Source organism: Colletotrichum abscissum (genome assembly GCF_030869225.1).
Source record: "Colletotrichum abscissum strain IMI 504890 chromosome Unknown Scaffold_37.1, whole genome shotgun sequence".
NCBI classification, from domain to species: domain Eukaryota; kingdom Fungi; phylum Ascomycota; class Sordariomycetes; order Glomerellales; family Glomerellaceae; genus Colletotrichum; species Colletotrichum abscissum.
Window position 1 is genome coordinate 336,691 of NW_026850287.1, and position 25,236 is coordinate 361,926.

At 55.3% G+C, this 25,236-nt stretch overlaps 5 protein-coding genes across 5 annotated transcripts; 3 read left to right on the plus strand and 2 right to left on the minus strand.

Moving 5' to 3' along the window:
* Positions 1–239: 239 nt before the first annotated feature.
* Positions 240–419, plus strand: CABS01_12407 (uncharacterized protein; the record flags this gene model as incomplete). The annotated part of the gene is made up of 1 exon (XM_060545761.1): positions 240–419. The coding sequence occupies one exon, from the start codon at positions 240–242 to the stop codon at positions 417–419; it is 180 nt and encodes a 59-aa protein (XP_060396618.1).
* A 2,903-nt stretch (positions 420–3,322) lies between these two features.
* Positions 3,323–4,455, minus strand: CABS01_12408 (Ras family protein; the record flags this gene model as incomplete). Its single annotated transcript, XM_060545762.1, has 5 exons — positions 3,323–3,481; positions 3,591–3,725; positions 3,817–4,014; positions 4,184–4,211; positions 4,388–4,455. The coding sequence occupies 5 exons, from the start codon at positions 4,453–4,455 to the stop codon at positions 3,323–3,325; spliced, it is 588 nt and encodes a 195-aa protein (XP_060396619.1).
* A 4,811-nt stretch (positions 4,456–9,266) lies between these two features.
* Positions 9,267–10,527, plus strand: CABS01_12409 (KOW domain-containing protein domain-containing protein; the record flags this gene model as incomplete). Its single annotated transcript, XM_060545763.1, has 2 exons — positions 9,267–9,704; positions 9,802–10,527. The coding sequence occupies 2 exons, from the start codon at positions 9,267–9,269 to the stop codon at positions 10,525–10,527; spliced, it is 1,164 nt and encodes a 387-aa protein (XP_060396620.1).
* A 1,319-nt stretch (positions 10,528–11,846) lies between these two features.
* CABS01_12410 (IKI3 family protein) lies at positions 11,847–16,255 on the minus strand (the record flags this gene model as incomplete). The annotated part of the gene is made up of 5 exons (XM_060545764.1): positions 11,847–13,527; positions 13,580–13,922; positions 13,988–14,776; positions 14,835–15,766; positions 16,071–16,255. 5 exons carry the CDS (start codon positions 16,253–16,255, stop codon positions 11,847–11,849), a joined length of 3,930 nt encoding a protein of 1,309 aa, XP_060396621.1.
* A 1,702-nt stretch (positions 16,256–17,957) lies between these two features.
* CABS01_12411 (uncharacterized protein) lies at positions 17,958–19,121 on the plus strand (the record flags this gene model as incomplete). The annotated part of the gene is made up of 1 exon (XM_060545765.1): positions 17,958–19,121. The coding sequence occupies one exon, from the start codon at positions 17,958–17,960 to the stop codon at positions 19,119–19,121; it is 1,164 nt and encodes a 387-aa protein (XP_060396622.1).
* Positions 19,122–25,236: the final 6,115 nt, after the last annotated feature.

The following is a 25,236-nucleotide window of genomic DNA, read 5'->3' on the forward strand; positions in this document are numbered from 1 at the left end:
CCGACAGGTACGGATTGTCCACACGACACCGGCGGCCGCTTCCGAAGGGCAGAAGGTAACGCCGGTAGTGCCTTGCCCAGTGAGGTAAAGGTATGGACAACTCATTTACCTACTTTCCGTCGGACTTTCCAACGCATGACTTGCTGCCCATCTCGCCTTCCATTCTACCGCGAACTGCTGCAACGTGCCAGAAACTGCATCGTTCCGGGTAGGCAACGACCCAAACGTCTCTCTGAAGAATGGAAGTACGAGAAGTGCATTTAGTTTCCCGCCTGCGCTTCTCGGCGCTGCAGATATCTCCAAACAACCAGTCACATCACTCTTCTGATGCATGTCGACTCTTACAGAACCTCTCTGAAACCGCACTTGTCGACATCCGATCAACATGCATAGCTGATGCCAACAACTTTGCCTACTAAACTTACCTCGGCGCATCAACTGTCGCCCTACTTTCGGATGCCCAGATGGGCGTTTCCGAACCACTGTCACCACAATCATTGGACGCCTTCTGGCATCCCAAACTGCCAAAGATACGCTCAGTCGTCCGAAATGTTCCAGCCACCCGATCTCTTTCGCACTTGCTTGCCCGCCTGCCTACATACTTGCCTACCTACCTACCTAAAACTTTGCGCTATACACGCATCGCGCGCCCGCCGCCGACGACGCCGCCGCCGTCCACCCTCCGCCAACCACCTCACCTATTACCGCACACCTACACAAGTACACGACGACGAATCGCTCCAAGGCCCATCCCGAACGTATGGCAGCTAACCAAGACCGCCCCAAAACAAGGGAAGATGGTCCCCTCTTCCGCTGCACGACACCCAGCCCGCCAGCCCACCGCTTCCCAAAAAGCGACCCTCTCCCTACTAATAAGGTAGCTTCTCAGAGGAAAGCGTAAAGCGTTCACCCCCCGTGCCCCCCCCCCCCCCCCCCCCCCCCCCCCCCCCCCCCCCCCCCCCCACCCCCCCCCCCCCCCCCCCCACCCCCACACCCCCCCCCCCCCCACCATCGGCCCTTCCCACGGGAAAGCCAAACCCACCCCCCCCGGACCCCCCCCCCCCCCCCAATTCCTCTTCATGCCTAGCCAACGAGAAGCCGTCCATCTCGCATGACAACCCATCCGTAAGCTCACATAGCCCACACCACCTCCACTACCTACCTTCCCTTCCCACTCCCGAACTACAGACTCCAACCGTAAGAAGGTAGGGGACCTTTCCAAAGCCACCACAGGCCCGATAGCTGGAGAGTCAAAGAGGGTCACGAGCAAAATTTCAGTGTGGTATCTCAGGGTAGCCTCTGCGTTGGTCGAAGGGGAGGGGAATAGGCAGATTGTTGAACCACGCCGCCGCCGCCGCCGCCTCGCGCGCGGACTGAAGCAGTTGAAGAATAATAAGAACCCCGCTTTCCACCATCGTCTGCCTTCCTCTCCCCTCCCTCTCTCTCTCGTCTCATCTTCACAAAACTACACACAAGACACACAAAAACCACCAACAGCACATCACAAACCAAACAACCGCAAACATGCAGCCCATGACCAACGCCCACACCAACGCCTGCCCCAAGTGCGGCGCCGCCACTGCCTCTACCGCAAAGACCTGCTCCTCTTGCGGCGCTGTAAGCCTCACCCTTCTGGACCCCTCACTCATATCGATACCAATCACCTCACCTCACCTCACCTCGTCTGAACTTTACAGCCCCTCCCCTCACTCTTACATCAGTAAACATACACTGACATGCGCTGCCCTACCATAGACCTGCCCTGCGTAAATTCAGTCCTTTAGTCTTTTGCGAAATCATAGCACATTGGCGAAAGCTATGCTCATCGCAGAAATGTCACCTGACATGGACTGAGAGTCGGACGAGACTTATAGACGGAATGGAATGAGATCAGAAACACATACGCCCTCACACTCCTTCACGCACAATGTCGTGTTATTGTCATTGCTCATCCAGCCAAACAAACGCACGGGGTTAGGACGGGGTTTACGACGAACAAGAGGTTCACTATCATCTTCATGTTTTGACAAACCAATCTCCAGAGACAAGAACTCACTCTCGTCCCCCGTACGCATGAGAATAAACCAAATCAAATAAATACCCCCTTTTGAGAATTCATATTCTGTACATGCCCATGTACGCGTTCCCGTAGCATCGCATAGTCCCCTCTCGTCCAAAATACCAAACAGGGCCATCCCCTTCACCAGAGGCGGGGCAGCGTAATCAACGTGACACCGCTACCCAACTCTGAAAGCAACGGCTACCCTAAAAGCATTCACCTATACATCTTAAAGTCGCCTATGTTTAGAAACTCATTGCCGTCATGTGCCGTCCTGTTGGTAAAAGACAGAACTAGGCAAGAGCTAGTAAGTATACTCCATCCAGCGACTTCCATCCCAATAACATCAACGATATAACCCCGTGTTGCCTGAGCTACCTTACTTTTGCGTGTCGCGACCTCTCTCTTCGAGATCTGGTGCCTTGCCTCTGTCCATTTTTCATCTCATCTTCTATACCCCCTGACAGGTGAGAGTGACGGCGATGACGATGCTGTAGAGGGATCAGAGCTGATGTCAGTGTGGACCGGCTTTGCAATGGGCACAAGGCGATACGATAATCAACGTGAATAGCAATGGACGGTCAGAGGCGATTTGAGTTATCAAAGACCTGGATTGAGAGAATCGACAAGAGAGAAGAAAACGCAGCCAGGAAACACATGTCCATCTCCGCCATCTAAAACTGCGAGGCGTCAAAAGAGAAAAATAACACGACAAGATTTATGATGTAGCCGGATTCGTCGCAATACTACAGCCAGACGAGCCGATTCCACAGCTGAAGACCGTTGCCATACCGCCGTTCCCCGAGGTTATCAAACAACTCACTGTCCATCGTCACCCAGCAGCTGCCGGCCGCGCCAGCCAACAAGCCCTTTCCTCCCCCGAGACCGTGAGAGACATCCGTTGTAGAAATCCTTTCCCTCGCAGCTTCATCTCGTGGGGATTGTGGCTAGCTGGTGCTTCTCCCAGTCACCGTTCGGCAGGGAATGACATGGATTCAGTAAAAGACGCCCCGCAGAACCAGATACGGTGACACGCCGATCGATGTGGTGCCAGGTGGGTTATGAGACACAATGTTGAGCAAAACTCCAAATTCCGAGAACCTATGCAGGCAAATATTGCCCCCGCCTTCCAAACCGCCACCAAAAACCCTTTCTCATCCGAAAAGTTGGGAAAAGACAATGGAGGCTGGGACCTTGATGATTACAAATGGGGGTTGTGGTCGAAGAGGGAGAAAGGGTTTGGGAAGTTCGCCCATTGGGTATTTAGAGCATCAAGCACTTGTGCTTCTTGCCGCTGCTCCGGCTGCGGGAGAGCAGAGCAGCGCGCGTGGCGTGCTCGAAAACCTCGCGGACACCCTCGTTCGTCTTGGCGGAGCACTCGAGGTACTTGTAGGCACCGATCTTCTTGCGGACTTCCTCACCCTACGAAACGATATTAGCATGCAATGGTGGCAGCGAGAGATGTCTGAGGCCGCCGAGCATCTTAAGATGACCGAGGCGACCCCTATCCCAGTAGAAAAGATAAGCTTACCTCTTCAGGGGAGACGGGCTTTTGGCTGGTCTTACGCAGCTCCTCAATCGTCTTGGAGTCGTAGCGGAGATCCTTCTTGCAACCGACAAGAATGATGGGCAGACCCTGGCAGAAATGCAGGACCTCAGAGATCCACTATGGGAAGAAGTGCACGTATTAGCGAAAGTTGCTTATCGGGTGCAGTCATTCAATGCGAAAGGGGAGAGAAGGAAAAAAGCAAGCGTACCTTCTCCTGAACGTTGTCCAGGGAGTCGGGGGAGTCGACGGCGAAGCAGATCAGGATGACGTGGGAGTCGGGGTAAGAAAGGGGACGGAGACGGTCGTAATCTTCCTGGCCAGCCGTATCCCAAAGGGCCAGCTCGACGTGCTTGCCATCAACCTCGACATCGGCGACGTAGTTCTCGAAAACGGTGGGAACGTAGACCTGAATTAGTTGTCAGAATATTGCGGGATCGGAAACGGATTCTTGAAAGGCGGGTGTAGCATCGGTTGGCTGGATTGTTGATGGGTTGATGCATCTCAGCCTGGCTTCGTGATGGGGGAAACAGGAGGCGGTAGGCCGCGTCGGCGTGGGGGGAAATGGGTAATCTTACCTCAGGGAAGGTACCCTTGGAGAAGACACTATTGAACTAGTCAGCATGATGAAGTCTTTGATGATGAGGTATTGTCTGTCTGTGTTTTCATTTTTTCGGCGATGCGACGATGCAGGATTGGTTATCGCTGGGGGCACAGGCGGAAGCGGAGAGGGAGGCAGACAGACGACAGAAATCGGGAGGGAGAGATGGGTCAATACTCACATCAACAAGCAGGTTTTACCGCAGGCACCGTCGCCGACGATGACGAGCTTACGGCGGATCTCAGCCATGGTGTCTGTATTGGATGTGAAAGTAAGAAAGTGAGCGAGCGATGAAGATCGGATTGAGTTGCGGTCGGTTGTGAGGAGGTTGAGCTTGTTGGCGGAGACGAGGAAGATGGAGAAGGAAGAGCTGCGTCGGAAGGGGGAATCTGAAGGTGGAAGAGAATGGGATGGGTAGAAGTAAGGTAAGGTCACAGTAGTACCTTACGGGTGGAGTTCACTTGACGACGACGCGGGTGCAAGCAATGGAACAGCAGGGCAGATTTGTGTTGGGGGGTGTGGTGCGTGGTGCGTGGTGCGTGGTGGTGGTCCTGGGTGGTGGACGGGTGGTAAGGTACTTCGTAGACAAGTGGTGTCAGAAGAGGCGGGAAGGAAGGTGAGAAAAAAAAAAAGAAGGGAGCCAGGCCAGCGAGAGCGAGCGGGAAGACCTGGCACTGGCAGCTGCAGTGGGAAATGGGGGGGAAAGGGAGACAAAGATTTGGGTGGAGGACAGGCCAGTGGACAGGGTGCAGGCGCAGACGCAGGCGCAGACAGGCCTAGTTGACTGCGTAAAAAAAGGCGACTAGGGGGAAACGAGGTCTCCGTACCGGCCCAGGTACCTTAGCCTTTAGGCAGGGTAAGGTACCTCGTAGGGAGGTGCAGGTGCAGGCAGATGCGGGACAGGACGGGATGGTCTAGGCTTTGTTTTTCTGGTAGTGACTTTGTTGACATTTGTTTCTCGTCCAGTGTCATCTGGAGACACACTTACGCAATCGCTGGATGCTGTAGAAGATGACGGGGACAGGTAGCCAGGAGAAGAACAGCACGGAGTAAGGTATAGACTAAGTAGGCAGTGGTAGAGCGAGCACAGGCAGAGAGCATGATAGAAGCAAGCGTATTGCTGTACCACGCGATATTGACGTACCTCGGATAGCAACTTGAGTCGCCGGTATCTTTTGATAGTGAGATGAGACGTGAGTATCTTAACCTTACCTCAAGCTAAGGAAGATGCGGAGTATCAAATGCTGTTCTGCTGATATCGTGTTTCCCGATACCCAAGGTAAGGAAGGTGTCTAACAGAGCAGGTAGATCAGGTACTTTCCTCTCTGCCAGGCGCATGTATATGGGTGTGTGTCGTAATCCGATCACTGGTGTGTGTTTCCTAGCTGAAATATTGGAATTGAAGGCGAGGATACGGTGACGGTGACGGTGGATGGGGCCGGGGAACTGGATGGGCCTCTGTGCTCCCTCCTCTCTCTCACTCTCTTTCTCTGTACGTCTCTCGCTCTGCTGCTTGTTGACCTCAGTCTTCCGTCTGACTACCTAGTTTGTTTGACCGATGACTGGACTGGGCTGGCAGTTTGGTCTGGTACTGGCAGAGGGATGAGACTGCAACGGGGCTGTCCGACCAGTGAATCCCAATCCAATGTGATGAGAGGGAGCCGGGACTGTTGCCCGCGTCCTTGTTTTTTCCCTACCTACCCTGTAAGTTTCCACGAGGCAGGTATCTTTTCGCTGTGGTATCCATATAGTTAGTACTTGTTTTCTTCTGGTTGGCGGGTGAGTGCGCGCGTGTCCTTATTATTAAGGTACAGAATTAGGTCCTGAGGCAGCCACACAAGGCGAATTGAATTGCAGGTTGGAAGGAAGGGGCCGTTACGGATACAGGGGGCGGGGTGGCTTTTTGGGGGGGCTCCCTCACCTCGGTGTCTTTCAATTGGGTGGCGACTTCCACTACTGCGCCGTCGTCTGGCCCCTGTCTTGCTGGCCTTGTGGGAATCTCGTGCGCTGGACCACACCTGCCAACTGCTTGACAGCAAGGTACCTCACTGCTGTTGACGCCTGTATGGACTGCTTCAGTGACGTGACGTAAGGTGCCCTTGGGAAGGAGGATTCAGTAAAACTTCAGATGATGCTGATCGGTCCGGAAAGAACAGAGAAGGTGACTGCAGATGTAGGCAGGCAGGAAGAGGCAGCTACCGTGCTTGCGTGCCTCTGTCAGACCTGTTGCATTGGCGAATAACCTGGAGATACAAAAGGTAAGGCAGGAAAGTGGTGGGTGACAGATGTGGAAGCCGAGAGTGCTGCGATAAGGATAAGGCAGGGTAGCTGCGTCGATAGTGGTTGATCTGCAATGTCAATGTTTGGAAGCCAGGCGTGCCATGTTGCCAGACAACCAAGACCATTCGCGATCAAGGGAACCGGTGACCAACAAAGCCTTCTTATGAAGTGCCGAGCTGACTGGTCTTGCCTGCCTATCCGTCCTCCAATCCGCGTATACCCTTCGGTTTCTCCTCAGTCTGTTGTCCTTGCCCGAGAGTAAAACCCGGTCTCGTCCTCTGATGGCCGTCGTAGGCCTCTAGCGCCGTCGGTCCTATTCCTCTTCATATCCAGGACTCTTCACCTCTCCAGGCACATACCCAGCTAGAGTCCAAAGACACACAAACCAACGACCAACGATACAGCAGTGGCATCTAGTCCTGCAAGTGTCAGCCTCGCCCGTGGCATCTCGACGCCAGTTCTTTGTCGTCCTACCTTATGCCTTTGACGTAAACCCCTTTTGCGCTGAAGTAGTGCTTAGACCCAAGCATGAATACCTCGACCAGATCCATCTCGGGGAATCGGCCAAAATCGCTATCCCCAGGGTCCAAGCTTGGGCTGAAACCCGATATGCAGTGGTCAGTCAAGTCAGACTATCATACACATATCCGCCGTCATAATGAGTGTTGACCACGGACAAGCCAACAATTGCCAGTCTCGTCAACCACTTTGACAAGCAGTTGGTCGAGCAGCATGACGACTTGCCAAAGTTCGCCGCCTCAACCCGGGAAGTGCTGTTTTGCTGATTCCTGAGGGAGCCAAACTAACGGACTAGGTATCTCTTAGTCTAATCTTCCCATCTGCGGTGAGGTGAGGCGAAGCCACATGCACTTGACACCAAGACGCCCTAGGTACAGTCATGCTTCTATTCCACTGATTCAGGACTCTTGCGGTCAAGATTACCGGGAACAGCACTGCAGAAAACAACCTCTCGATAACGATACGTTGCCCTGCGCAATCCTCTGGTGCGTGCTGGATCTGGCAAGTCTTAGCCTGCACAAGCTCCAAGCTATCCCTCCACACTCTGCGACCATTCGTGCATATGCGCCCACAACGACAGGTACGTGGCGGAGAAGATGATTGTTGATCGGAACCATAACTCTGCCCGCCGTGTTGCGGTACCGAGATCCTTAACGCCGACCATACCTTGAGCTTGGCCCATGTGACCGAGAAGACAGTCCTCTTGTTCATACCAGTCAATTGTTAGCTGTTGTCTCAGCAGTCTCAGCATTGCTGTCTTCTTCGAGTATTTTTCTCTCATCCAGAAAGCTTTCAACCTTTCAACAAGAGCGATACGAAGGAGGCACGGAGGCTAGAGAGAGCCGGTGTCCGGCTTTTGTTGTCATCCCTGTGTGTAATCGTAGGTACCTCGGGATGACGCCTTGGTGGATGCTGCTTGCGCCGCACCGCGAGGCGGTACAAACTTCATAGTCCTGGATCTAGGACTCAATCCCTGCCGCCACACTTCACAGTGCCTTGCTGTCAGGGACTGTGCGTCGGGGCTGGACGCTCGGCTCCTGAGCCGCTGCGCGCCTGTGGGTTGACTGATGTGACATGCCACTGACTGACCGCGACTCTGAATCCTCATTAACGGCACTAAGAACAGCTTCCGCCAGCTGACGACCAGAATATCGAATACGGGAAGGAAGCAGCCGCACCATCTTTAGGAAGGAAACAGAGCAAGACAGTCGAAAGGGTGTGCAGATGTCTCGGTCACCAACCACCTTGAACCTCTTGTCCAGCCTCGAGTCCCAAGATCTGGGAAAATAGGGGTCTAACGATCAACCAACCTTTGGCACCGTCGCTATACGTTCTTGTGACCATGCGCGCCATGTCCTCCGACAGCGTTGGTTTGAATACTGAACGGCCAAGACTGTAACGACAGAGACCGAGGCGAATGATTTACTTCGTCACGTTAGAAGCAGCCATCTGCTGGCTCTATTAGCAGCTTTGGCACAAGATTCCGCAAGCCACTCCGAGTCGTTATCCGCATCTTCCCTTTCCCATGTCTATTCTGGGACATGGCGCATGAGGGATCATCGTGGGTGCTGCATAATGGCATCGCTGGCCTTGGATGGGGCTCGGACGACGGTCATGGCCGCAGCGCAGCGCAGCCGCTTGATACAGGGAGATTGCAATAATTGATGACTTGCAAATCGTCCAGTGGCCCCCTCGTTTTCTCTTTCGTCAAGACCCGAGAAGCCGTGTGGTTATGCTTTGTTGCCGGAGCAAGCGCCGGCAATGAACCTACATGCGCATCAGAACTTATCTCACCTTGCCAATGTCACCCAGCCGAGTCGCACTGGATAGCGGATACTTACCGCCATCTCTCCTGGGGCCGGGGGATGTGGGGTTTATTCATTCATCCGTCCGCTGCAAGCTTGGCACCGACACAATGGGATGGTCTTTTCGCTTCCCAGTACCAGGGCAGTTGTCAGGTGGCCCATGCGCTACGTTGCGGTCCGGCATCTCTGATTATCCGTGCCGCTCCCCTAGACCCACCCAGACCCCGGCCCGTAGCTGCAGGGGCCGTTGAAGCTCCCGACCCGTCTGAAATTTCCAAATCGCCAATTCAAGGACGTCGACGACAGACCATCGCGGCTCCAGCTTCGCCGACGCCAATCCACCCCCGAATCCGCTACTCAACCGGACGCAAAACCAGACGACCTCGACAATTCGATCGACCAGGTTCCAACAAATCCAAATACCCTTCCCAATTGGCCGGGAGCCATCCGCCAACGATGCAGAGAATCATCAAGCGCACGGTGCAGGCCGAGAAGCAGGTCGCCCGGCGCATGAAGAAGCGTGCCCGCGGCGAGGGCGGTGCTGAAAAGGCCCAGCGCTTCAGGGACCAGAAGAACATGCTCACGGAGCTGAACCAGGACATCAAGGCGGCCCGTCTCGCCCGTCAAGAGAAATGGGATCTCGGCCCCTTGGCCCCGCGCCGCGATATGTTCGAGACCTACGGAGCCCTCCAGACGAATCGCCAGGGCCGTTCGACTCCGCTCAAGCCCGACGAGATTGAGGCACGGTGTGAATGGGCCGGAGGAGTAGAGTACCTCAACCTCGCCGTTAAGGACCGCGTGGTACTTCTCGAGGGCCCAGAAAAGGGCAAGATTGACCGTATTGCGAGTATCAACCTCGAGTACGGCACCGTTCAGTTGGAGGAGATTGGAAAGGTCAGGCTACAACACCATATTCACTTCCACCAGGACAGCAAAGCAACGTTGGAGAGATGGGGAAAGAGAAGCTCAAGGCTAACCAATCGTCCATCAGGTCACCGTCCACGTCCCCGAATCATTCCAGAACCTCCTCGACGCCCCCACAACACAAAACGCAGCCATGAACATACCCATCTCCGCTATCCGTCTCGTCCACCCCATCGTCGACCCTGCAACCGGCGTAGCCCGCGACGTCGTCGTCCGCCAGCTCGCCCGCGGGCCCGTAAAGTGGTCCCGCACCACCGGCTGGCGCGCCTGGACCCGCTACATCCCCGGCGCCAACATCGCCATCCCCTGGCCCGAACGCGAGGCCGAGGTCCGCGAGGACCAGCCCGGCGACACCCTCCGCCTCGACGCCGAAGCCGCCACCTTTGTGCCCACGCTCCTCTCCCCGCCCATGCCGGGTTCCGTCATCGACGAGCTCCGCAACAAGTACTCCCGCTTCCGTACCCGCCACGAGGACGAATACATTATGCGCAAGGAGGCCGAGGAGGCCGAGAAGAAGGCCCTCAAGAAGGCGTCGGCCGACGCGCTAGCCTCTATGCGCACGCCACTGCAGGAGCTCAACCGCGAGCTGCGCGATGCCCGTCGCGCGCGCGGCAAGCCCGAGTTGTCGTCGGATATGCTTGAGAGGATTGGTGAGATTATGGCGAGGAACAAGGCTGTTCAAGGGGACACTTCAGCGTGGAACGTGCCTACGCCCAAGTTGTTTGAGTCCAAGACGGCGGCGGCGGCGGCAGAAGTACCAAAGGAGACTGAGAGTCATCCTCCACCTCAATAAAGGGGCACTCGACCTTCACGAGGAGAGGGGGGCAACAAAATCAGGCGAGAGGCCAGAGAGATTTGTAGTATGTATGAATAGCCATAAGAGTTGTATTTGTAACAAAGTTGCGGTATGATACGTTTGGTCTAGGGCGATGGTCAAGTGAGGCAAACATGTCAGCCCCGTGGGGGTTCCAATTCAATAGTTGTCATGACTCTCGGATACCAAGTTTGGCCAAGGTGTTGATTGTTATGTCTCGCGGTCTAAATCTCTCCTTTCGCATGTTGAAGGCTGCATCTCCAGGCTTTTTTTCCCCTATCCCTATCCTGCCCTTCTTCCTGTCCTTGTTCCTGCCTATATTCCTACTTATATCTCTGCTTATATTCTTGCTGATTTTACTAATTTTGCTAGCGGTCTAATATTTATATTAGTCTACTACCCCTACTGAACCTCTTACCTCTAAACCCTCTCTGCGACTACGACTTTACCCGTCTAAGCCTATCCCAACGCCATAACGGTACACTCACCCTGAATTTTTGGCATCCTGCCACTAAATGTATATTAACTATGCAGTTCATATCCAAGGTTTGTCTTCCTCTTCCTTGTCTCTTTGCCAACAGCTGACCAGAACCAGACTATGAGAACCCTTGTCCAACGTGCGGGCATGGCCCCGCTACTACCAACAGCAGCACGACGTCAATTCACGGCTGCAATTAGTCGCCAACGAGCCTACTCTTCACACGTAGAAGAATCATTTTATCCCGTTCCCAAGTCGTCCAGTCCCGTTGCCGAGTCATCACATGGGCACTCATGTGATGATGTACTCCTCTCCTTGAGGGGGGGAGACGAAAAGAGACCACCAAGCAATAATGCGGGCCGTGGCCACGCCTTGGTGGCGTAGGATTCTGTGCTAGGCGATGCAGACTGCTAGGACTCCTCTTGTCGGTATGTATGTTGATATACATGTCAGTAGAGCGGGTGTTACGGCCGGTACGAAGCCAAATGATCGTATATCGACTACGTAATAGGGACATGGAAGGAGGAAGTTGATGGGCAGAGCTTGATTGGTCTGACGACCGCGTTCCGAGAGTGAGAGACTTAGTTTCCTAGGATTCGAATGATCTCGGACTAGGGTTGAGGGTGTAGATGAGTCCCGCCTATTGGGGAGTTGGGGGCACACATGATGGTCTCAGAAGAACTTTCAGGTTGCAGCAATACGGGAAAGCGATACAGAAAAGCGATACATCCAGCGTCACGCATCAGCTACTACAACAATGACATGAACACGGAAAATTATAAACACATTTGCATTGAGCTGCTAAGCAAGGCTCTTGTACTCATGACCCCAGCAACGTCAACTTCTGAAAGGCACTCAGCGCAGGCGGCTCCATCTTCTTCGTCCTCGCCTCAAGGTGCTCCTGGAGCACGGCATCCCCGCCAGAAGCAAGGTACGTCTCCCCGTCAAGCCCGACAACAACACCACCCTCCTGCTCGGTCTCCTTGACGGCAAACACCTCGCGCACGGCAGCCTTACACCCTTCAACGACCTCGGCCACAAGAACCTCGACAGCCCTCGCGCGCTCCGTCATACCCCGTCTCACGAGCGCAAACACCAGCCTTCCAACCTCGTCCTTGGCACCGCCCTCGACGCGCTCGACAAGTCGCCGGACGCTGTTGACGAGGTACTCCTCCTCGTAGACCGTTCCCTTCCTTCCACGCGCGCGCTTCTTCTCCTCGCGCTTGCGGTTCTTGGACGTCGCGCGCGACACGCCCGTGCCAGCTGTCCCGATGCTCCCGTCTTTACCCGTGTACCGCGTGAACAGACTCGCCGAGGTACTCACGCGTGAGGTAGCGACGGAGACGTCGTCCGGGATGTCGACGCCCGTGCCGCCGGGTCGCTCCCCCTCGTAGAACGCGAGCGGGTCCTCGGCCGCTTTGCGGCGGAGCTCCGCGATGCGGGGGACCTGCGCCAGAAGCTGGGCTTTGCAGTCGGCGAGGAACTCGGTGCTGCTGCTCAGGGCCTCGACAAGGCCGTTGTCGAAGACGGTCGGCAACAAGTCTGCGCGGCGCTCGCGGGCGATGAGGCGGAGGGCCTCGGCGAAGTGGTAGCCCTTGCAGAGACACTTGACGGCCGTCTCGAGGGAGGCGAGATAGTCTGCGTGGATGGTGGCCGCGGCGGCGTATTCTTTGCCTTCCCAGAGGGCGTCGGCCAGGGACGAGGCGAGTTCCGCGAGGGCTTCTTCCGACGGCGGCGGGGACTGCTGTTGTGCTGCGAAGAGGGACTCGCGCCAGCATGTCACGCCGGCTGCGCGGTAGCAGCTGGTGGCTTTGGCGAAGTTCTGCAGCGTCTCGTAGGCGAGGCCGGCGTCGCGGTACTTTGAGTTCGATTCGAGGTAGCTCGCGTACAGCCCCGTGAGGGTCTGGTGGCGCGCCTGGTCGTAGCGGTAGAGGCCGAGGGCGTCCTGGTAGAGCGCGTGCTTGGTGGTGTACCTGCATAGCTCGTCAAAGGCGTCGAGGGCCTTGAGGTGCAGCAAGGCCTTTGCTCTGCGGTCGAGGTGGTCGTCAATCTCGAACTTGCGGCGTAGTTCGGAGAGGTTGTGCAGGTTCTGGATGAAGGGGAGGTACTCCCTCGGATCGCGCTGAGACTGCTGGGCGACGAGCAGGGCGAGGTCGAGGTTGTACAGGCCGAGGGCGTTGTCGTAGAGGCGGTTGACGTCGACGAGGAAGCAGATGTGCTCGACGGCCTTTTCGGCGAGTTTCTCGTCCTCCTGCATGAGTTCCGCGACGAGGGTGAGGCCGTCCTCGAGGGCGGGCGGGACCTTGCAGACGTGCGCGGTGATGATGTTTTGCAGGTTTGTGCTCTTTTTGGCCTGGAGGCTCTTGAGGATGGCGTCGCAGATCTTGTTGACCTTGGACTTTGGGGAGGCGTCGGCTGGTGCTGGCGTCTCTGTTAAGGGCTCGAATGATCTTGCGGAGCGCTTTGTGTCCTTGTACATTGTCTGCGTGACGTCCTCGTCCCTGGTCGAATTAGATTTGTTTCCCAAAGTCTCACGAGAGAGGGGCAACTTACCTGAGAGATGACAGGAACAGATCAATGTAGGAAATATCCTTAAGCTGGTCAAGGAAGAGGCCGACATTGGACAAGAACTGGCTTGGCTGGTGGTCGTAAAGGATGTTCATATCCACCCTCTGCGTACGGCAAAAGGCGAAGGCCCTGCCGTAGTTCTTCTCGTCGACGAGCTGCCTGATGCCCGCAACAACCATGGCGCGGGGGAAAATGGTCTCCAGGTTACCTCTCGGCATCTGGAGGACCAAGTTCATGTTGGTCGGCGTGGCTGTCACGAGGCGGGCGCCTCGCTCGATGCTTCGGCATCTCTCGTCGATCTCTGGATCATCTCCAGGAACCTCCATCTCTGTGGGAAGAGAGTCAGTATCTCTGAGCCTGGTATCTTCAGCATAGAAATAGGGATACACTAACCTTCAGGGTCTACCAGATGCACAAACTTAACAAGGTGGTTATTGGTCGTGAAAATGATATGTGCAGGAGTGACGACAAAAGAGGTACAGTTCTTCGCCAACTGCTTCGAGTTTGCATAGAGGTGGCCGTTCCTCGTCATTCCAATCCCTACACTGCGCCCATTGATATTGTGCAGCTCGCACCACGGCAGCTGCATCGATAGCTGTGTTCCCAATAGCAGCTCAGGGGCTTGGGTACCAGCTACCGAATACAGCTTTCCAGAGCGGTCTTGGGCACAGGCTTCAGTACCGGAGTCTCCCTCGCGGCTGAACAGCGACGAGATAGTCTCCGTCGGTCTAAGTTGAACAGCCCCCGAAGCCTTGATGGAGCCTGCTTCGATCGTGTAGCCCTCGAGCTTCAGACCTCCGTCGGAGACAAGGACGCGGCACTCTGCGGCGCCGGAGAAGGCAACCTGCAAAGGCACACGGGTATGGGTATCCGCCTCGAACTCAAGCTTGGCCATGGGCGTGGGCTTGACTGACCGCTCCCCCTTCGTCTGCCATTCATAGACGTCCAAGCCCTTTCGGTGCAACACCGCCATGAGCTTGTTGCTCGGGTCAAAGACGATGTCCAGAACACTGCTGGGGAACTCGAGCTCGAAGAGGGCCATGGGCGGGGGTACCTGAGCCGTCCGGAAGGGCGTGAGCTTGAGAGTCTGCCCGTCGATGACGGCGACGGCTCCGTAGTCATGAGGAGGGCTGAGGGATCCGCGGGAGACAGTGAATATGTACTCGGCCACGTTCACAATAGCTGTAATGTAGTGAGTAAAACATCGCCTGATTGTAAAAAGGGGGCTAAGGAAACTCACTTGTGGTTGCGGAGACGAAACGCAGCGGCTTCTCGGGATGCCACGCCAAACCAGCAAACGCAGACGCCAGTGGGATCTCCTGCTTGAGATACCAGTGATAGTTGCCCGTCGTCCACAGTTGTATCCTGTCGCAAAGAATCACAGCCAAGACTGTCGAATCCGAGTTCCACTCCAACCGGATCTTCTCGTGCGCGCTCAGGGGCCCATCGGCGCACCGCAGCGTAAATTGCCCATGACGCAGACCGTTCCTCTCAAAAAAGACGACGTCGGTCCGGTCCTCGAACCTCTGGATACCTGCAATCAAATTTCCCGACGGCCTCCAGCTCAATCCGCCCTCGAGGTGGTCCACGGGCTCGCTGACGCTGTCGAGCACGCCCTCACGCGAGTACACCCTCACGACCCGCCTCGCGCCGCCAGCGACAGAGTTGACGGCGACGTACGCGCCGTCGCCACGCCAGCTGACGGCCGCGGACCTGTCCTCGTTGACGCTCGGCAGGCCCTCGTCGACCTTTTCAGGGATCGTCGGGTCGCGCATCGCCTTGGCGCCTTTGCCCTGAAATTGCGTCTCCTTCTTTCCCCAGCCGACGGACACGTGCTTGGAGAGCTTGAGGTCGTCGGCCGTCATGACCACGTCGGCGATGGGGTCAAAGGTCCGGCCCATGAAGACGGCGTTGCCTTCCTTGGTGACGACGACGAGGAGCTCCTCGTCCGGGGACCACCGCGCGGCGGCGATGCCGGCGTCGATGGACCCTACGATCTCGATCTGGACGTCGGTGCTGTCATCATCTTCCTGAATGGTCACAATATCACCACCTTCGAGGATCACGCAGGTGGTGAGAGTGTCGCTGAAGTGATGGATGCTGACGACCCTGTCCGCGGGCAGGTCTGGGCTGGGACTCGGCGCATCCCAACTTGTGACTGTGTGTGATTTACTATGAGAGCCATGTTAGTCTGAGTTCAGACCGTTTGAGTTCCTTCAGTATGTGAAAGCTGGTGGCATGTTCAGCCACACCATGAAATAGAGATATGCGCCCCGGTATCAAGGTCAGAATAACCTCACAACCGGGACGTGATATCAAATCGGGCCAAATCCCAGGAAATGACCTGGATAACATGGGGGGTAAAACAGCCTTCACAAAATAAGTAACATGAATAAGAGCAACAGTGAAACAAAGTGTACTACAACACGAGTAAACAAATTCAAGGGGGTAAATAAAAAAAAAAATGGCGCCACACATTTGCTGTTGCTGGTGGTGGTCCGACAGCCTCACCAGCTCAATGGTGGCTTTCGCCTCCGTCGGCCCAGTCGCGCAGAGAAGCTCGTCTTTGGCGGGGTCCCAGCAGCAGGCGGTCACCGCCGAGGGGTCGACATCTTGCTGCTGCTCCCAAGCGCTGAATCGGATGTTGCGCAAGTTGCGCATCTTGGCCCTCTTTCTTGCAGCGTTACAGCTCCCTAACGCATGAAAAATAAAGTATCTTGGTCGGGGAAAGGGTTTCGTGCCGGCTAGAGTTCGGGATGTTATGCTCTGCTTCGGTCGCGAGAAATTGGTGAGTCGTAATGCGAGTCGTCCTGTTCGTCACTGCAACTTTTTTTTTCTCTGACCTTAGGCTTCCCGCCTGGAAAAATCTCAATGCGATAAAGCCCAGCCAGCCAGCCCGCCCTACGAAAGGCGGGACGAGGCGGCGGCGGCGGCGGAGGGGTAACTTGGACCCCGCCGAGGTACCGATGTACCTGACGGCGCCAGGTAAGGCAAGCCACCTACATCCATCCACCTCATCCCATCGTGGCCCACCTCAGTCATCAGTCATTCAACCTACAGTCCAGGAGGAAGCCCGCGCAAGCCACAACCTCCCCCCCTTTGCTCCTCAAGCTGTGTCGTGTTAGTGTAATGATCTCAGAGGGCGAGAATAACCGATGGCCTACAGCTTCAGCTACCTCTAGGTGCTTTAGCCACTTAACCTTAGCTTCATGTCTGTATAAAGCACCATTTCACCTTCCTAACAAGACGGACGCTCATCATCAGACGGAATCCCACGCCACGGCCATTTCCGAACATTCAATGTCCCGTCACTTATGCAAACCAAACAAGCATGAACCTCACAAACTGAGATTGGATAGGTGCATGACACAAGATAGAAAAACATGCCATGGAACTCAGAGCAAGAGAAAAAAAACACTCACATGCCTCTCCCTCGACGGCGAAGCCCTCTCTGCATGAAGCAACCCAGGAAGGCAAGCAACTTGCAAGCCTCGTACTAGAGTCAGCTCATTCCACCTCCATCTCAGCACACCTTCCCACCGAAACGTCACAGTGAGAAGGGGGGCCTAGAAGAGGCTTCAGCACCTTTTCGAGTTCCATCCCTCACGTCCCCTGACCCCCCTCCTTGAACCGATAACCGTGGACGGGACGAGAGAAAGATTGCATGATCCGGGTACGGGTACCTACCCGCCGCATAGTAATACCCGATCATAACCCATGTACCGAGGTACCTACGTAATCATGCAATGAGAAGTTCATTCCCCGGAGGACTCCGCCCAATCACCACACGATTCCTAGTCCCCGCAGGACCCGCATCAGCAAATCACAGGTCAAGATCCAGTCATCCCGGGGCGGCCAACATCCAGAACTGCAGTGCACACGCAGTTACGGTTGTCCTCGGTATCCTTTTCCTGGACTTCCCTCTCCTCCTGAATGCTGCCTCCCCGGATTTTGCCATTAGCGCATATGCTTTTTTTTTTTTTTTTTGCGCATTCCACCTCCAATTTCTTGCCAGTCTTGTTGCCCGGCCGTCCGTGTCACTGGCTGAGGTACTTTGCCTTAGCCAAAAACCTCTTCTCCTGCTCCTACCGACGCCTCCTCAACAAGCTTTTGCTGCAGTTGCTTTCTTCCCCAACCCTTTTACTTCTTAAAGACCTGAAGCGAAACCACCCGAACTGCTTGCCCTCCAACCCCCCTTCCCCGTGCATGCCTGCCAGTCTAACTATCTACACCTGTCGAACGAAACTCATTATAATTCTTAACCCTTGCTTCCTCGCTTACCAAATATCGTTCCTATCCCCCAGCCGCCGCCTAGACTTACCTACCATATAATACAAGTCTCAGGGGAAAAGCAAAAGTAGCAATGGAGGAGGCATATAAGCAATACGCGAACCAAGCGCGTCGCAAGAACCGCTCCAGCACGAACCTCAACCACCTCTCCCTCGCCCCCTTCACCTCCCGCATGCCCCTCCAAGACGACGACGCCCTGCCCGACCACCTCACCTCGCCGCACCACAGCACCTCCTACCTCGAGGGCAAATCCGCCCCGACGACGCCCGGCCTGCTCACCCGCTCGCCCGCCCGCTCAAACTCCCACGCCCGCCGCGCTTCCGTGCCGCACGCCGACCTCCCCAAGAGCAAATCGGCCACTCACCTGACGCCCTCGTCCGCCTCCGACAGGAAATCTCGCAGCCGAAAGGCCGTCTCGGGCACCACCTCGCCGACGGTACGCCGCCGGAAAGATGATTTCTCATTCCGGGATCGGAACGATAGCGATTGGCTGCTCCGCACCGGCGCCCTCATCAGCAACGAGAACCGCGAATCAAAGGGCCAGGCGTGGCTGGTATCGAGACAGAGCTCGACGAGCCTGACGGGTATGCGGGACGCCGACGAGGAGGCATTCGAAAGGGAACTGGCGCGGGAGCGGGAGCTCACCAGCAGACGCAGCAGCCGGCGCGGCAGTCTCGCTGACCTGGAGGGCGCGGCCTACATCCATTCCGCCCGGCCTAGTCGTCCTGGAAGTCGGTCAGCTAGCAGAGTCGGCGGCACCCGGAGCCAGATGTTGACGCCAATGGAGCGCGAACGTCACTCCCTCGAGGAGGGGTACTTCCCCCGCCACCACGACGGCGAGGACTACATCCCCGGCCCGGACTTTGTCAATCTCGACGAGCAGCTTGAGTCATTCGACTTTGACACCACGCAGGACGACGAGGCCGCCGTCAGGAGGCTGGTCAAGGGCGAGAGGGCCGGAGGCGCCTCCTGGGTCGGGAACATCCTGGGATGGCCATTGTTCGCCGTCGAGGAGAACGAGGAAGAGTCTGACTACGAAGACGATGTCGACGGGGACGAGTTCGAGGGTGAGGCTGACGAGGATGGGGCGCACGGGCTTCACCGGTCGTGGTCAGCCCGGCATTTCGAGAGTGTTATCGGCGCCCCGGAAGAGCGGATTCCGCCCCCAAAAGCAAACGAGGGTGGCTGGCAGGACGCGGCGTGGCTGCTCAGTGTGGCTACCAAGGTTTTGCTGTGAAGAGGTAGAAGAAGAAGGATTCAGCGAGAAGGAGAAGAGGAGGGCTTATTTTGTCACCCCCCATTGAGCGAGGAGAAGGGCAAAAGAAAAAAAATTGAAAAAAAAATTGCACAACCACCAACACCGCCGCACCCTCATGGGGCCCCATCGTCGGACCGCTTGAGAACGGTGAAGTGGATATCATCAACCAGCCCCAGCAAGACTGAAGCTTCACCGTTAGACTATTTGAGGACCCCGGCAGCCGAGAATCTGCAGTGTATATTTGCTTGCTCCGAATGGCCCCACGTTGCTTTCCTGCAAAATCCTTCAGAAACTTCGATATGCTACAAGGAGGGGAGCGGCTCCTCTCGAGTCTCCAGGTCTCGGCCTCAACAGGTGCTTCTCGTACCCGGAACAGGCCCGTCACCCGTCAAATAGTCCAGCTCACTACCTATTGATCCCCAGCCCTCGTATTTCGGCATTGAATTGTTGCGAAGCTTCCCAATCATGGGGGATCGACGCTGCAAGATAAACCTCGGATGCTGGTCCCCATGGTTATATGAAGCACTTCCCTCATCTTAATAGCGACACTGCTGCGAGTGCCATACCTAATAAATCCTAACGATTCTCTTTCCTGGTAGCCGTAGATCGGGCTGATGCTTGCCGTCCTCAAGCAGCACGTAAACCACGTGACATGTACACCGATGCGGGACCGGGCTATCGCCCCCGGTTCCGGCCATATTGACCTGAGCTCCGCTACCTCTTGTCATTGACACCAAAAGCATTGGCTCTGAGTCAAAGGAGGGGTGGGCGTCTAGAAAAACTAGAGAAAAAGCCTAAACCAGCACAACGGCGCCCCATCTGGTTGGAATGGACCACCGCGAAGAGTGAAAGCGATCCGTCTGAACTATCGTCGCAAATGAACGCCTGCCCCTCTCTGCGGACAATGGCGGCCGGCCAAGCCGGCATGAGAAGGACCACTGGCCGCATAGTAGGACCAAAAAACCGGTTTTGGCAGTATCACCTCGCGCTTGCATGCAGCAGCTGGCGGGAACCTCGTGTTGTCTCTCGCAGATTGGCTTGAGGCGCGAGACGGTGTGAAAGCGGTTGAGCTGGGTTTATGAGCTCTCGCAATCAACACACCGCAAGCTGTGGTTGTGAACCGTACCCCTGGACCATTGATCGCATGGCTCTACCTAGATAGTCATGATGATCACTCTCTTTCAAGACTGTCTGCCTGTGAGAAACATGGCGCAGAAGTCTCAGATCCCAACCAGGTCAATGACAGGTATTCTTGTGGAGTTCACTCCCGGTTGTATTACGGAGAGTTAACAGGCCAAAAGTCATTGGCTGCTCAAACGCGTTGGCGTGATGTCCAATACGAGTTTCTTTCTAGACATTCATCTTCACAAAGCGTCTGATGAGAGACGCTGCTCTTCGAGCTGGAGTCTGATGCGTCTTCGCAGAGACTCCAACATGAACTTGCCAATGTCGTATGGACTGGCTCATCATTCTGCCGGTACACCACAGATTCAATCATCGGTTATTAGCAGGCGGTGTCACCATTGTAGTGTTGATCAAGCTTGCCGACCGTGACCAAGTTTGCAGCGGGGAAGGCGGATATACCGGCTATGAGTATGAGACCATGAGCACCACAGTCCTCAGTACGGATACAGTAGCTAGCTCCAAGGTGACTTGATTGACGATGTAAAATATGTCACCGTATATTGACAATTGGTCGTGCGATAGTCGGCTTCCCTCCACCTACGCGACGATCGAAGTTTTGATGGGAGGAGTCAGAGACTCGGAGATTCTTGTCAGTTCGGCCCTCTCCCCCGCCTCGAGACCTGCCGGTTTCCCTTGCTTGGCGCATGCCTGACATCAAAGTTCAACCGATCCAATGATCAGATGGCTAGCCGAGTAATAGCGGCTTGAAGATCTCTTCCTTCCTGCAATCAATTGTCCAAGGGGTCTAGAAGGCGGAATGAGGGTGAAATGTCTTGGCCAGCAGCTGTCTCTGAGTAAAAGAGCTCCGAAAAAGGCTGGATCCTATAGTGGTGGAGACGGGCGTGAACGGAGGTCGTGGAGATGAAGTGGTATGCCGATTTGCGCTCAATTGTACCGACCGTCGAGGAAAGTGGATCTTCCGTAAAACACGGGATATCTCACTGGCGTTACGGTTCCGTACTGCTGGAGTCCCGAGGTCTCCTGACACCTGCAATTCTTTATTGTCTCTGGCAGAGCCTCAAAACCGTATAATCAGCCCTAGCACCTCGCGAAGCTTAAAATTTCAACAAAGAGTGTATGTGAATACGCTGTATCTGTACTACAGCGCAAATGCCAATGTTTGCACCGCTGTAGTGCTTCGAAGGGGTGGTCATGAGGAGCGACTTGTTGTCGGCGTTGGGCTGGTGATAGAGCGCGTGTCGTTGGCATAGACCCTGAACGGAGGGCAACGGACCAAAACGGAAACGTCGTCCACTCAATGCACCCTGGTCCATGCAGGCTTTGCAGTGTAACCCACCGATGACGTTCAAGCGCGGTATGACGTCTGGCAGAAACCCAGCTCCAGCCCCCAGACCTGAGTGCATATGCAGATGCTCCACCCTACCATTCAACCACATGAATGGATCCCAGTAACACAGACCTGTGGTGGACGGGACCTTTTAAACCGGCCAAACAGATTAGGAAAATCCTTTTTCTGCCGCTGGGAAAAAGGACGCCAAAGTGGAGTGTCAACTGTCGGCCGAGAGAGTCTAGCCTCTGTCGACCAGGCTGTGTCCGAGATGGTTCTGCAGCGGTGTGGGACCGTTGCTCACCGGGCTCCATGCCACCTTGCTGGAGGGAGTGGTGTTCACTGGATTGTCAGCATAGCTCCGAGACTTGCATCAGGTACAGATCGTCAAAGTAGTTGGACGGGTATGGACCCTGCATTCCAACCTTCTCCCCACCTCTCGCCGCTCCTCTTTACTCGAGCATTTCTATCAGCGTTTTCGGCCGCTGACCTAGCGTATGCCTTCAACCCTCCTGCCTTATTTGGGTCCTCCCATCGGTGTGGAGCGGTGAATGTCTTCGTCGTGAAATCTGATAGTGGTGTTGAAGGTATGTTATCATCGAATTTGCCACACCATGGACGATTTGGGGCCTTCTCGGCCGGCATAGCAGGACCTGGAAATTAGCCAAGGATCGTCACACCAGCTCACTTCGCACGGCGGAAACGTGACTGGATCCTCGTCAGCCCAGACTCCAGAGGTACGCAGTGGACCATTGGCAAGCCGGATCGTTCGCTCAGAAGTAGAAGGCTGCGTGTTCGGATGGCTCACCGCCGAGGGTTTGGGTTGTCGAACGGTGCATGGCCTTGTGTCTAGTTTGCTGAAGAAGAGCAGTGTAGGGACGGGCACATAGCGCATGCGGTCACAAGGAAGTCGCTGGTGGGAGTGAAGAGAAGTGATGGCAGAGCTGCAAAAAGATGTGAGTAGTGCAGAAGACGTCTTGGCCAAAGAGTTCCAACCCAGGTCAGCGACTCTTGGATGGAAGCACGCCCAAGAATCCAAGCTGTAGAATAGGGAATACCGTGCAAGCAGGTCCAGCATGGCGGGTGTCGAATGAATGAATCCAGCGGAAGGTGCCGATCCCTGCTTCTCCACGAGAATCAGAGGACCGTGATCAACTGACAAATGCAGGGCGACAGTCTTGCATCGTCAAGGTGAGATATCAACCGGCGGCGGTAGTGTGCAGGGAATCGACTCCAGGAGGGGTAATCCGTGTTGGTTTCGTGCGTCTTGTATTGTGACCATACCGATTGGTAGATCCCCAACCCACGACCGGTGGTTCTTGGTCCAGAAGCATGTCGAAGGAAGGGATGGGAGCTGCTCGTGTCCGTTAGGCCATGGCGCAGTATTGCGTCGAGTGTACTAGAAGTCAGTGGCTCAAGGCTGAATATTGCAGTTGTCTGACATCCATGGAACCGAAGTAGGGCTGTTTCGTGGCGTGTAGACGGAGGATACTCCCTCGTGTGGGAACAAATTAGAGGCAAGGATCGCAAAGAGGAGTACAAGAGTCATGGTAAGAGAGCAGGGGTTCCAAGGAAGATCGACTGGAAGGCCTGCGAGAGAATGAACATTCCAAACCATGATCACAATAAGGAAAGGTGGTCGTCTTTGATAGAGGACCGAGCTTGATCAGATTTGTTCTATGACAAGCCTTTTTCGCGAGACGGGTTGGTATGAACGTCGTAGAATAACTTACAACGGGAAGCTGATCGGCACTGGATACGCAATGAAGCTCTTTTCAGTGTGCAACGCTTAAGAACGACTCAAGCAAAGTTTAATGGAGAAGTTGGCGATTTCCTCAGTTTGACAATGCTCAGAGTGCTCTTTGTTCTTTGGGGAAAGAGCGCCCCATACGTAAGGGGATGCTTGCCGCATGCCCGTTGGCTTGGAGGTTCTTCCCGGCAGGAGCAGGTCGCCCTGCGGAAGTACCGCGTTCTAACCTTAGCTACCCGCCCTGCATGATACTTCACCTCAGGCTTCTACCTAGGGGGGCAACGGAAGTTGCTTGACTTTTGTTGCTTCCACGTCGAGTCTTTCATTGTCTGGAGCTAGTCAGCACTGTCAAGTACATTAACTTACCTAAGGTGTGCAAAGTACCTAAGGTAAGGTATGGCCAGGTACGTTGACGGTACATTGACGGGTTGGCTCTGATGATGCAACTCCGGCGACGCTTCATTTAGTTCCATTGTCAGGTATGAGGTCAGGTAGACACGTCTAGACCGCGTCTAGTGGGTATTCCAGCCGCCTGTCTCCCGATTGTCATTGCCCGAGCCTCCAGTTTTATTTCCTTCTTTTCCCATCTGCTTCCTTTGTACCCCCCAAACCTCAGCTCCGTTGACTGACAAGAACATCCAATCCATGGTAACTATCCAAGGTACGCAGTAAGAACCAATCCAAGCCATCCCAGTGCATCGGGTCGTTGCGACTGTTCATACCAAAGGCAGGCAGCATATCTCCCTCCATCTCCGAGCTGGCGCGTCTTCCATCCATCCTGTCATCATCCCCTCTGACCATACGGATAAGATAGGTACTTCCTTCCTTCATCCTGTTTCTTGTTCGTTACCGGTCCGAACAGTCGCAGTCAAAAAGTTCCAGTCTGCTACATCCCGCCGCCGTCACCGCTGCCGCCGCCGCCGCCGCCTCCGTCCGGCAACCTCTCACAGTCTCGCTCTCCTGACACACATTCGCCGACGCACATAACAATAAGGTGGCATTCTCGGACGAGGGCCCTGCAGGAAAAGACGAAAGAGCGGCCCAATCCCGCCGCCGTATTCTCGCTTGACCCTGTCTTTTCTGGAAACCCTGGCTCTTGGCTCCCCTCCCCCTCCATCGTCACCCCTCCATCGACCCTCCCGCGCTGCTTGTGGTGCTTGGGCAATAACAACGGACGGCAGCCGCTCGCATCCTGAACCGCGCAGCCAAGTAAGTACCTTAGGGCGTGGCACTCCACCACAGGCACAGCTCCCGCGAGAGATTCCAGCGGAGGGCAGCAGTGGCATTCGCTTCACTGGTTCAAGGTTCTCAGGCCTGCTCATCCGTACCCAAACTTCTTTATTTTGCCTTCCAATACCTTTCACACAGTGCTCTCCGGTCCTGTTCTGTTCACTGTCGTCAAGGCCCGACTCTAGCGAAGTGTTCGCACCAAGGGACCCCCCAAGTGAAAGTCCCCATCTTCCCAACCAAAATTGCACTAGAGATCAGTTCCAGATTCGCCCTTTCCCTCTTTGAGATACCAAGAGGGGACCACCTCCTCCACCACCATCACCCCTCCTGCTCCTTCTCTCTTTCTCTCTTTTGGTCCTGCCGCCCTGGTCGTTCACGCCCTGCCTGCCCCCCAGCCATCACGCCTGCCGCTTTTAATCGTCGTCCTTAGGCCATCATCACCTTCCCTGTCTTGCCCTGCTTTACTACCTTACTACCTTGCTTAGCTCACCTCACCTTACCTTGCCGCATCTTTAAAAGCCCAGGTACCTGAGTTGTACTTTACCACAACTCACCTCACCTCATCATACCTTACCTTACCTTACCTCCCCTAAGTAAAGCCCGATCACCTATTATTCACCTCTGATCCTTCGTAAATTATC